The sequence below is a fragment of the Equus przewalskii genome, chromosome 6 (genome assembly GCF_037783145.1).
Source record: "Equus przewalskii isolate Varuska chromosome 6, EquPr2, whole genome shotgun sequence".
NCBI classification, from domain to species: Eukaryota; Metazoa; Chordata; class Mammalia; order Perissodactyla; family Equidae; genus Equus; species Equus przewalskii.
This window is the reverse complement of record NC_091836.1, coordinates 88,700,516-88,713,628: the sequence shown is the minus strand read 5'-3', so window position 1 is coordinate 88,713,628 and position 13,113 is coordinate 88,700,516. Positions and strand designations below refer to the sequence as shown.

General features: G+C 42.8%; 1 protein-coding gene across 4 annotated transcripts in view; it reads right to left on the bottom strand.

The window, feature by feature from the left end:
- The window catches only part of NELL1 (neural EGFL like 1), a 750,804-nt gene that overhangs the window by 663,285 nt on the left and 74,406 nt on the right, over positions 1-13,113 (bottom strand). For all 4 annotated transcript variants that reach the window (XM_070624514.1, XM_070624512.1, XM_070624513.1 and 1 more), the window contains exon 3: positions 5,696-5,846. In XM_070624514.1, coding sequence (XP_070480615.1) covers positions 5,696-5,846 — 151 coding nt within the window. The remainder of the gene's footprint in view (positions 1-5,695; positions 5,847-13,113) is intronic.

The window sequence follows — 13,113 nt, the reverse complement described above, 5'->3', positions numbered from 1 at the left end:
AGCCATGCACCCCCTGCTCTGCCTGCTCAGGGCACAGGACTCCCAGAAGCCTGAGCTGGAAGCCTGGGCATCACCCTCGACTCCCCCCTCTCCAACCCCCAACGGCCCACTTAGAACCAGAACCAGTTTTCTCAACCTCCTAATTATCTCTTAAATTAATCAACTTCTCTCCATCTGCACCACCATCACCTGACCAAGGCCAGGACCCGCCCTCTTGGCTCGAGTCTAGATTCTACACAGCCGCAGCAGCTTTGTAACTGGCCTTCTGTCTCCAGTTCTGCCCCTCCACCCCATTCTCCACTAAGCAACTAGTGCTATCTTTCTAAAACACAAATCTAACCACACTACACCTGCACTTGCATCCCTTCCATGGCTCCCAGCTGCCCTTGGAATCCAGGCTAAACCCCTGTACATTGCTTATGAAGGCATCCCAATCTGGCCTCCTGCCTGACTCTCCAGGTCCACTTCTTGCCACACCTTGCCCCTTCTTCCCTGTGTTCTCCCCACTCTCTAATAACATTGCATTTTTCTTCAGTTCTTTTAATGCACCATGATCTCTCTCATCTCTCACCCCTTTGCTCATGCTGCATCCACAACCGTCTTCCATTCATTTCTTCCGGCTGATTTCTACTTATTCTATTTTGCCTACTAAGTATAACTCTCGGTGGGAAGACCTTCCACGTCCTTTTGGGCAAGGCAAGGTACCCTGCTCTGTGCTTCCTGTATTCCCCCTACCAGAGCACTAACCATACGTTGTGGTGTTTCCTTAATGGACTTTTTCCACCCCCGTATGCTTCACAATCACAGCCCAGCGTCCAGGACCACACCTGGTATAGGGCAGGTTTTCAGGAATATGTCCTGACTGCTGTTGCTACGGGAGCTTCTGGGCTCATCAGAGCACAGTTCTCAGTGTGAAGCCTCTCCTCTTGTTTGAATGTGATGTGGAGACCTGTCTATCTACTGCAAAAGGATCTGCCCTAGGGCAAGATTCCAGCTTGAACTTAGCTCTTTCCTTTCCAAATGAAAGCAATTTAACAATTGAAAATCTGATTTTTAAATAATATAAGCCCTAGACTATCTCTTTAAGGAAAGAACTTTTAAGTTTATAGAAAAGGTTCAATTTCTGGAAATATACTGTTAATCACCCAAAGAAAAAGATTTTTCTTGGGCTGGCTTCATCAAACTATGTAACAGTCTCCTGGAATTTCTTCCTCTAACCTCTACCCTCCATTCTGATGTTCAATAAATTATCTGAAAGTACAAACTAATTTAAATATTAGCTTAAATCATCCAGTTAGAAAGTTAAACCTACTCCTTAGTTAGAAAAGGCAAACCTTAGAAATGACAGACTGCCTTCCATCAGGACAACTCAGTATTTTTGGTTATCTGTAACAACCTCTTGATGTGAAAACCAAATTTCTATTGCAAGTGGTGAAAAGGTCCCAAAAAGGTCTTTTTCCCTTCTGAAGAATTTGGGAGGGAATTAGGAAATAGAGAAAGAAGCCATGAGGAGAGGAAGGGAAATGATATCTGTTGAGTGCCGTGACGTGAGCTGTGTGAGAAACCATTCATGTAAGTGCTCCTATTGAGTGCTCCCAGTAACCCACGACAGAGTCGCCAAGACCATCACTTGACATGGCAGGACACTAGGGCGAGGTCAATTAAAAGCAATTGCAAAAGCTTACATGTCTGGTAGTTGACAGAACAGGGAATTGAACCCAGGTCTACCTGGCATCTAAGTGGAATGTTCTTCCCACCACAAGAACTCAGAAAACTGAGGAGTATCTTTTGAAACAGTATCTTTTAAATTTTTGTTTAAAAAAAGGAGATGCCCTAAGAAGCCAAAAATGTCCTCTTCGTCTCCTCATTGAAGTGCTCCGCAGGAAGGTTTTTATTAGACTCTAGCTTTCAGCTTCCAATCTAATTACGCTTAAATTCAATTTTATCTATAATTTAGGAATAAAAGAAAAACAAAAGATTCCCCATTATATCTTACAGAGTTGCATATACTGGCAGAACATTCAACTAGATTTAATCTATGTTAATTAAGCTTTCCGTTTTATCAAAGCCTTATATGAACACACTTGAATCAGGAAAAATAAACGTAAAATCTGCAATATCCATTAAGATAGTTCAGCAAGACAGATTCATCATTGCTGCTCTTCCAATGTATTCTATTGATATTGGGGGAAAAAAAGAATCCATCAGATTAGACATATAGATTAGAATTAATAATAGAGTGCCCATTCCATGACATAAGCGTCTATTTCAATTGCTACCTCTAGGTACGTTTCCAACATCTTTAAGTTTTTCCATTTCATTCTGTCTACTCACTTAAGACATTCATGGGAACTCAACTGGCTCAATGACCTAGGGAGTTTCCAGATATTGCTGTGCCAAGAAGTTCACTCCCAGTTTAAGGAGTCACAGCTTCCCACATGACCCACCTCTGGCCGCTGTATCCCCACCAGGTGAGAGAGATGCCTGCCTGTGGCTAGAGGAGAACTCAGCCACTGAATGAACTCTTCTGCCATTAATTCAATAATGGCCCTCCCTGAGAGTAGCCGGAAGCCTAACAGAAATTGGAAACAGTGATTTCCAAAACAGTAAATGCAGTTTTTCTGGCTGACAGCTTTGGAAAAGGCAGTTGGATGATTACTTCCTGTGGTGCAAATGATGGCTAGGGAGAGTGTTCAGATCCAGAATGCCGTTCCCCCATTGTGCTTTATCAGCAAAGGTGACTTCTGACCGGAAATTGAACACTACCAGAAGGTTCAGGTGACATACATTGTTTTCCCTTAACCACTGAACTTGAGAAAAAAGTGACTGTGCTTCCTAGCCACTCCTCAGCATCAAATTTCCACCTCGACATCATCATCATCATTCATCATCATCATCATCATGGCTTTTTTTTTAATTCAATTTATTTAAATTACAATGGCTTTTTTTTTATTGGGTTCCTATTATATGCCAAGAACTATGCTGGTGTTTTACAAATCCCAAGGTTTTATTCATTTCAATCTCCAGATACCAACACCTTTGCCTTTTCACTGTCCTGTGCAGCATCCACAGGTAGTACAGCCGGGGCAGTGCCTATGCCTGGGACAATATACTCCATGTGAAACTTTGAACCGAGCCATGAAATTTCTGAGCAGCCTTAATGAGAGATGGAGAAAAACAATCTATTTCTATCTATTCAGTAAATATTGAATGTATACTGTATGCCCAAGAGTATTACTTGAAAAATAAAAAGAAAAACCCTACGTGATGCAATCTCTTCCCTATGCTACTTTCATACATGTGGGCACAAACCACATTGAAAACATCCCAAACAATCAAGAGACTGCCTAGTTATCCCAGTATGCATGTCCTCTCCTCCTTGGCACACTGCTAGACAATATCCCAGTAGTGGTCAATGAAATGCGGCGCAGGTAACATATGACATTTCCAGGCCTGGTCCCTAAACCTATTTAAGGAGAACATGATAGAAGTCTAATCACAGTAGAATCCACCCCTCCCAGATATCATAATTCAAGGAGAAAATAAAAAACACACAGAAGTTGAATAATACAACAGAAAGGTGTCACGTATAAAGTGGTATCTGTATATATCTATACACACACCAAAACCACCATCCTTTTAAAAGGCACCACCCAAAAATAAAAATATTGAGCATGTACAAAGTCACCAGAAAAAGTTTCAGCAATCTCAAATCTATAGATCTTACAGCACATCTTCAATTAACAAAGCCAGAAGGCATCCATCAAGTATTTAACTTGATCGCTTTGAAATTTTTAAACACCCTTCTAATTTGGGTCAAAGAGGAAGTCAAACTGAAATTAAGAACTATGCCAAAGTTCAGAAAATGAAAACCCTAAATAGCAGTATCAACGGGCTATAGCCAAAGCAATACTCACAGGAAAAATAAAGCCCTCAGTGACTGTGCTAGTAAACAGGAAATACTGAAAACAAATGAACCCAACATCCGAGAAGCTACTAAAAATACTACTAAAAAGTGATAAAAAAGCAGAAATCAATGAAATTAAAATGAAAAACCGTAGACTTGATCAATAAAACTAAGAATTGTTTCATTAAAAAGGCCAAGAAATTACACAATCCTGTGATGAGCGTGACCAAGAAAACAAAAAGGAAATACATATACTTCACATTACAAATTCAAGAAGATGTAACCACAAATATGAAAATTTTATTAAGGAGAATATACTGTCCAACTATTTACCCAAAAAACGATCTCAATGAAATATGATTCTGACAACACATAAATCAACCCAAAGAAGAGTTTAAAATTAAATAGAACTATGCCATAAAAGATGGAAAATGCACATTTCCAGTAATAAAAGGTTTCCCAGCCTCCCGGAAAACAAATTATCAGCCCATGTTCTTTCGGGCTGATTCTACCAGAAACATTTATAAAGGAAGGATGGCCTAGATATTTAAACCAGTCTAGAACACAAAAAGAATTCAAAAGGCCTCAAATTAACCATGTACACAGAAAAACCTACTGTATCTCAATTAATGAGTGAAAACATTTAAGTGTCTAACGGACTTAGCGTAAAGTGTTTGGAACAATGCCCAGCATTTATCAGTGCTTAAAATAGTTACTACTACTATTTTTAGTTATCATTATTAATATCGATGCAAAAATCCTAAATAAAATATTAGTAAGTGTAAGTTTAAGAATTTCAAAATAGTTCAACACTATGGACTCAATGTAATTAATTATGTCAATAGATGAAAGGGAAAAAAACACAATTAACTCAAAAGGTACCCTGAAGAGATATTTAAGAAAACTTAACAATTATTCACGACTTTTTGGTCTTTCAGTAAATCAGGATAAAACTAAATTTCCTTTACAGGGTGACTACATACATATATATTTGTATAGAGTACTAACGTTTCCTTATACAAGCATCACCCTTTCTGAAGCCTTTCTTGCTTACGGCCATCCTTAGTGGAATTGACCACCATTACTTTTACTCCCTAAACACAAATTTCTAGCACTGCACCTACAACATTTCATGATATTTGTCCATCTTCCCTACCAGCTGATGGGATCCTTAGAATAAAAATTCTGTATTATTCACCTTAATATTCTCAGTGTTAAGCACAGTTTCTGCATAAAGGACACAAAATAAATGTTTGTTGAAGGTTGTTGTTAAATATAACTTGTTAACTTGCTTGATGACCTAAATATGATGGGTAGAATGTAGTTTTACAGTCCCGCATCACATTACGACAGGGACATATTTTGAGAAATGTGTCCTTAGGCAATTTCGACGTTGTGTGATCATCATACAGTATACTTACACAAACCTAAATGGTACAGCCTCCTACACACCTAGGCTACATGGTACTTATCTTATGAGACCACTGTCATATATGTGGTCCATCATTGACCGAAATGTCATCATGCGCTCATAACTGTACATGAGCCAAGTCTAGCAGCAGATATAAGATAGGTGAGAAAGACATTCACGAGTGGTCCTTGGAGAGCAAACAAGAAAGCCACTTTGCCCAAAGTAAATTCCTAATGCAAAGTAAGTCAATGTGTTCAACAGGACCCAGGCCTCGGCTAGCTGAATGTTTTCTTGGAGCTACTATCTCTAAATTCCAAGGCATGTGTGTAGCCCCTTCATTCTAAGCAGGTTTTCAAAAGTACAAAGAGCTTTCTTACCTGTTTTCCAGTTCTCGAATGGACAGTATCACTCCTGAAGTTGACGGCTTCTGCTGCACAGTGGCCAAAAAGGTGAATTCACTCTTATTCCGGAACAGCTGAATTAATTTCTCACTCACGTGTGGGGCTGCATGGATCTCTCTCTCTACATCTGCGAGTCAAGAAGGAAGAGCAGAAGAAACAGGATGAGAGAGAGAGGAGACAAGAGTAAGTAAAAAGAAAAGTAATACAGAAGGAAAAAGAAGAGAGAGAAGAGGAGAAAAGATGCAGAGTGAAAAATGTTAGGTCCAAAGGATATAGGTTGCACTTTTCATTTCCCCCCTCTCGTCAACAGCGTTCAGTTTCAGGCGCCACCCGCCACTCCACACAGCTGCATTCATTCAATGCAAAACCCAGTAATGCCACCTGTCACCGTGCCCACTTGTCACTCTGACAAGTTCACAATCGGCCAGCCAGTGATTTTTCTGACAGGAATTTTGATGGGACACTGAGCAATCTGGCCTGCTGCAAACAGATTAAGTTCCTCTAAATAAAGCGGGCAGTCTGATAAATGGGGTCCTAAATTCAGAGAATCCTGAGTCTAGAAGGATCCAAATGCCACTCCACGGGCTCCAATGGCACTTTTCCCATGGACTGAGTTCTTCCTCTCCGCAACGTATCTAGGGAAACCTGTCCCTGCCAGCAGAGATTTACTAACACTAATAACGCCAGACAACTCTGCTTTTGCTTAAAGAATAAATACAACGTATGACCCACCAGCGTGCCTGGAATTCCCCTGTAAACATGCAGTCGATGACTTTCCTCATGAAATATTTATTAAAGTTGAGGCCAATTCAACTGGCCTAGAGGTGTGTGAGTCCAGCTCATCCTGCTCCTGGACAAGAATCTTTCTTTCTGCAACATCCACATCATGAGGGACATCCATCATTTCATCCTCAGATTCCCCCTTGTCACGATAAACTGGGCATTATCTCATTATTTTCCACTACACTTCCTGGCATCAGAAAGTGGGCACCAAGTGAGCAGAGTTAGAGAAAACCATTCAGAAGATGACACACGAACACCAAAGGCATGTTTGGTGGCCTTCTCTCATGCCCCGACCACATCCTCTGACTGTATGGTAAGTACTTGGTTATTCCTCCAGGACTGCATGAGGAGTCTGGGAAAACATGAAACTTCAAAGGCTGCATTGCCCAAGCAACACCACAGACTTGAATATGGGCCTTCAAGAACCTCATCCTGAAGAGCGGCTTCTAACCAAAGGAAATCCTTGAATTCTTCACCTGGGGCTCAGTCTTCTCACCTGCAAAATGAGGTGATGGACTAGGTGATTTCTCAGGGCCGCCCCAGCTCAGCCTTCTATAATTTGCTGCTTCAAGTTGGCAGCACAGAAAAGGACACTACAGTCTTCCAGCTGCAAAAGTCCAGGCTGTGAATAGCAGGACGCAAGGCTGGGCCTCTACCATGGAGGCACCCAACCCAGGCAGAGCACGCTACCAGCATAAAACCTACTTGGACGATATTTGCTTTGCTGCCCAAAGAAAGGCTTTCTCTACTTCACTGCTAAGTGGCATGCTGTCAGCTTTTGTCAAGGGCTGAGATAAGAGATAGCCACTTAGGGAACGCTTCTATACCTTCTACAAAATCGCAGCCAAAGACTTTCCAAGATGATATTCCAAACCTATTAAAGGTATGAACAAATCACTTTGTGAACTAGAGATTGTCAACGAATGTTCGTCAACATTCTTTTTTATCATTACTGGTAGGCAAAGATCTTCATAATAAATTCTGCCTAGAATTTAGTGCCAGAAAAAACATTTGGCTCTTGAGACTAACTGATATGTTTACTTTTTTCCTTTTTGCTATTTCCTTCTTTACTCATCAATTAGGAATCCACGGATGGGTAGTGGCTGCCTAGAGAGCTCATTAGAGGATTCTGAAGCTTGGGTCCAATGAAGAGGGCCATGACCCATCAGTAGTGTGTTCTGGGGGAAAGAGGTATGAATATCTTGTTGGTTATGGGTGTCCTCACCTCTCACTCAGTTCTCCTTGGGTGATAGTCCAGCCCCAAGGCCAATGACCTCTAGATTTATACCTGCAACCCCTACCTCTCCCTTAAGCAGACTCATTTACACAATATCCTTAATATCTCCAAAAGATGGTCTAACAAGCATTTCAAATTGTGTACACCCACAGCAGAGCTCTCATTCTCTCTCCAACCTTCTATTTCCTCCTAGGGTTCCCAGTCTTAGTAAATGGAACCACCCAGTTCCTCAAGCCAAAAAACTGGCAACTGTCCTGGATTCCTCCCTTTCCTCCACCCTCCATATCCAATCCTAGGGCCAATCAGGAGGGTTCCCTTGTCTGAAATCTGTCTACTTCTTCCCAACCCCTCTCTTAAAACTCGTGTCCAGGCTGCCATCCTCTCCCGAGGGGCTTCCAATAGCTTCCTAACCAGCCTCTCTGCTTCCATCCTGCCCTCTCCATTCTCCACACGCAGCCAAAGTGCTCTTGCTAAAGCAAAAGTCAGAATCATTTCATTCTCCTGCTTAAAACCCTCCAATGGCTTTCCAGTGCTCCCGGGATAAAAGCCAGGCTCTTTGGCGTGACCTGCAAGGTGACCCACAGACTGACTCCTGCCCATCCCTCCACCCAACTTCATACTCTCCTCGGTTTCTACAGGAGCATCCCAGGCCCACTCCTGCCTCAGGACCTTTGTACTCTTCCCTCTGCCCCGTCTTCACAAGCCTGGTCCTCGGTCCTCCTCCTTCAGCTCTCACTGCAAATGCCACTTCCTGGTCACGCCTTCACAAGCAAGCTCTCCGTTAATGTCTATCACACCGGTCTGGTTATGTTCTCCATACAACTTATAATATATTATTATAATCAGCTTATTATTTCCTTACATCACTCATCATAATCTTGTTACACCTTTCTTACCTTCTTTCCCTTCCTTCCCTACCTGACTATAAGATGCATGAGGGCAGACACACATATCTATTCATTGTTGTACCCACAGTTCTCAGTGCCTGGCATAAAACAGGCAGCTAACAAAGATGTAATGAATATCTTAATTTGTTTTCCATTTATTTTTGTCATTTATATTGTTACTTCAAGTAACTACAAACATTACAGTCAGAAAACAGTATGATACCTTTTGGAAAAGTAGGAGACAAATGAGTATTTCAAGAGTTAATGGTTATCAAATTAAAGAAAATGACATTCAGTGCCAGCTCAGCCCCTATTTACAGGACACCCCACCTGACAGCCTAACCCCATCAGACCACGTGCCTGCTCACCCAACCCTCCTAGAAAACCGAGCATCGCTTTGCCAGCTTTGCTCACTTCTCTCTATAAATGATTGGCACACTGAAGTAAAGAGACTCCATTAGCACTCACCAGACTGAAACGCAAAAAACATCTATTTTGATACATTGAGACTTTATGTGCATTCTCATTTTCAGAAAAGCTCTTTCAAGTAAACGTTTACCATAATTCAGCTGCTAAAAGAACACAAGAAAGTAATCCCACTTCTTACAACAAAGAGGCAAGAACACTGGACTAGGTTTCAAGGGACTGAAGGCCACTCTGAGTTTTGCAAGTAAGTAGCTGTGTGACCTTGGATAAGACACTTTACTTCTGAGCCTCACAAACCACATCTGAAAATTGAGAAGCTTGAACTCCATGACGTCCAAGTTTTTTCCTAGCATTGACATTTTGTTTCTGTTAGCCACTTTACCCTGCTCCCAGCCACATAGCGCAAGAGAGTACTGAGGTATTTTCCATCTATAAAACACCCAGATTCTATCATTTTTCTCCTCTGATTTTCCAAATCGACATCACATAAAGCTGTCAATTACTGAAAATAGTGGTATGTCACCTACTTTGCAGTAGCCTGCTTTTTCCCCTGAAGTTAAAAGAGCAACTGATGGAAACCAGTTCATGAGGACCTGTAGGGACCACCGAATTTCCATACTCAACCACTATAATGCATGTTTGCTATATTTGAGAATATTCAATTCTGGTAGAGAGAACACGGAAAAACAAGAGGGATGGATAAAACTCACAGGTGTTAAATATAGAGAGCAAGGTGGAAACCTGTGATACGTCGATGGAATAAATGGAACATAAGTGTGTACACACAGATAAAAAGGAGTGAAGAAGAGTGTTAGTTATAAATAGAATGGGGCGGGAGGACCAAGTCATAACACACAAAAGCTGCCACCTTCAGAATGACAGCTATGTCATCCCTAAATGCCACACCCATTCCATTCCAGTTCTGTCCCCACATGAATCCTGAGAAGTGCTAACAAAACCCTTCACGCTCACAAAGTAACTGGTGAACTACAGCTGTGGCCACGGCTCCTTGCCCCCGAGTCTCTCCAACAGAAGAAGCACTCCACCTCCAGGCCCCCCAACTGAACCCCCTTTTATAACTTCAGCTCCAGTCCGTGTCACCACAGCATCAGTAAGAAGGCTGACAGGCAGAGAAAGACCGAATACATGAACAATGCCTAACGCAGGAGTCCAATGGGGCTGCTCAGCCTTCACCAGCCCCACATACCCCCTTATGCTAAGTGAGCTGGCCTACCCCATCTCTTTCCTTTGCTTCCTCCTTGATATTTGAAAGTGATTTAATTTACCACAGGATTCAAGCATCTGACTTCGGTCTGTTTGGGAGGCTTTTTGTTTTGTGACCTCTGGGAGTATACTTGGAGGTTACCATTGCATCAAGGTCATTTCCCACACAAGACTCACCTACAGTGAACATTTTGCATTTAAAAAAAGACCAAAAAGGGATGTCGTTCCCAGTGCTTAGAGGTTTTGCAGGATCTCGTTAAGAACTGCTAACTCAGCAGCAAGGGTTAAGTGCTTTTCCTTTCCTGGGATGAAAAGCTCTACCTAGTCATTTTTAAAGGAAGACTAAAAATGCTAATGTGATGGTTAAGAATCAGCGAAGAAGTGTTAGGTGAAGGGAGGAGATCGGAGATGGAAAGAAATAAGAGATGGTATTCACACACTCTTCTCTGCCTATTAAAAGAAGCAACTTCATTTCCCTTTTCCCTGACTTAAGAGGGGGGAGGGTGGCAACTTGCGTTGCCACCAAATGTACGCCTGTGTTTCCTCTGTGCCAGGCACTGTGCTGGGCAAGGGGAAAGTGACAGTAACAACAGGTGTTTTTCCCCTCGAGGATCGCTGCATAAGCAAGACAGGAGCTCTGGCACAGGACCCTTCTGACAACAGGTAGGATAGGGCAATGCACAGAGGAAGGAGGGGGACCGTGGAGGCAGGAATGACATCGGGAGGATGTATCTTTGAGCCTGAGTTGAAAAAGATGAGTAAGCGTTTACCAGGCAGGAGAGGTAGGAAGGCGGCGGCGATCATTTCAGGATCGCTGGGTGGCTATCAGCACCCACGTGTTTTCCATTATGCTGGCATTTGTCTTTCTCTGTAAGTCCCTCTCTCACTACAAGTCCAGCAGGAAAGCATCTAGTCAACCTAACATCAGAGGGAACTCTCCACCGATCAGCGAATCAAGGGAGCAATAAACAGTGGCAGCTGGAAACGTGACAAAACAAACACAACAGCCAGCCTCAGCCCTGACCAATGGAGAATTCAGGGGACATCTTAGCAATGATAGCATATTTACACCAAGAAACTCAAGACAGGGCAGCATCCTGATATAGATGTGGCACGTCTCTCTAGCCCGAGCCCCATGTAAGCTCATGATAAGACACCGCAGCAGGTAAAGCAGCACTTGTTAATTCAAAATGGCAGTTAGCTTTTCATTTCCAAGTACGGAGGAAATTTTCCAATTCACAACTGCCAACTGTCCACAGGGCGATTCCTGGTGTGGGAGGGAGGGGGACACGGGTCCCACTGTTAGGTCCTGTGGCCCTTCTTTGAGAACATCAGATGGATCTAAGCAGCTTTCAAAGAAGCAGAAAGTAGTAGAGACACCAGGAGACTCCCGCTTAATGTGTGAGGGATTTCTATCTCCACCAACAAGTTCACAATAGCGTCTCATTAAACCTCATGAGCTCTGGAAGCCAGAATGATACAGCAAACGTGAACGGCTTATTGCGGCACCAAGCAGAGGGTTAACCGCCACGCACATATCATCTCACGATAACCTTAGGAGTAGCCATTATTATTTCTCCGACTTTACAGACAAGAAAACTAAGGCTTACAGAATTTCCATCATTTTCTAAAAGACGCTGGGCTAGGAAGTCACGGAGCTGAGATTCCAACCTGGCAGGCTGCTTCCACCCTCTATACTCTTTGCTCAGCCACATCTGCTAGTCACCAATGTGTTCACATGATCTCAGATCTTGGTGCACGTGGAAAAGGGACAGGTCACATCATGTACCCAGTGCCTGATTCACTCAGGAAATATCTATTTGTACAACCCCTATAAGCTAAAGATCAACATCCGCCCATTTTACAGGTGAAGAAACTGAGGCACACAGAGAAGTTTTATGGTTTGCCCAAGGTCACACAGCAAGTGAGTGGAGAGAACTGTGACTCTTGCCCCAGCAGAGTCGATCACAACACTCCACGGCATTCACTTGGCTCCCCTGCTTACTATTTCATCCTCCTCTCTTTCCCCTCTCCCACCCCCTTGCTCCTGCACTCCAGCCACACAAGCCTCCTTTCCCTTCTTTCCAGGGCTGTGCCCCTCCCCGCCTTGGTGGATTCTCACCTGCAGCCACCTCTCTCTTCTTTCCCTCTCCTTTGAGTACCAGCATAATTGTTACTCCTTCGGGCCAGCTTCCTCTGACCACCCCAGGCCAGCTCAGATCCACTGTATTTTGCTCTCATTGTATTTTTCATAACCAAAGTTTTATGTATGTAACTATTTTATTAATGGCTATCATGCCCACAAGACTGTAAGTTCCATGAGGAATTGTTTACCAATACAGACCCGACAATAACAAATGTTTGTTGCAATAATTAATATATCTTGACTCCAAAGTCTGGAACACAGCATAACAAAGGAGGCTTACCCAAGACACTCAGCTGTAACCCCAACCTGTTGAGAAGTACATTAAAATGATGAGCTGCCTAGGGAACAATAAAGCCAGCTGAGCGTCCCAACTCTTCCATTAGGGGCCGAAACCTAGGGAATTCTGCGACACATAGCATTAATCAATTTTTTGTAATTACTATGTGACTCACTCAAAAGAGATTCCACCATCCCCATAATTTTTCTAATTAGATAGGCGTGGTGAGACAGCTGAGCTCTTCTTATAAACACATAAAATATGTAAGGAAAATCAACATATCCCTCGTCACTAAGAAGTTAGCAAACTGACGCTTCTCCTCACAGGCTGCCTCCCCACACTCACACTGCAACCCACCAGTGACCAAGTCTCCCCCCGAACCCTCATCCCTCCACCCCATCTCAGCTGGACACC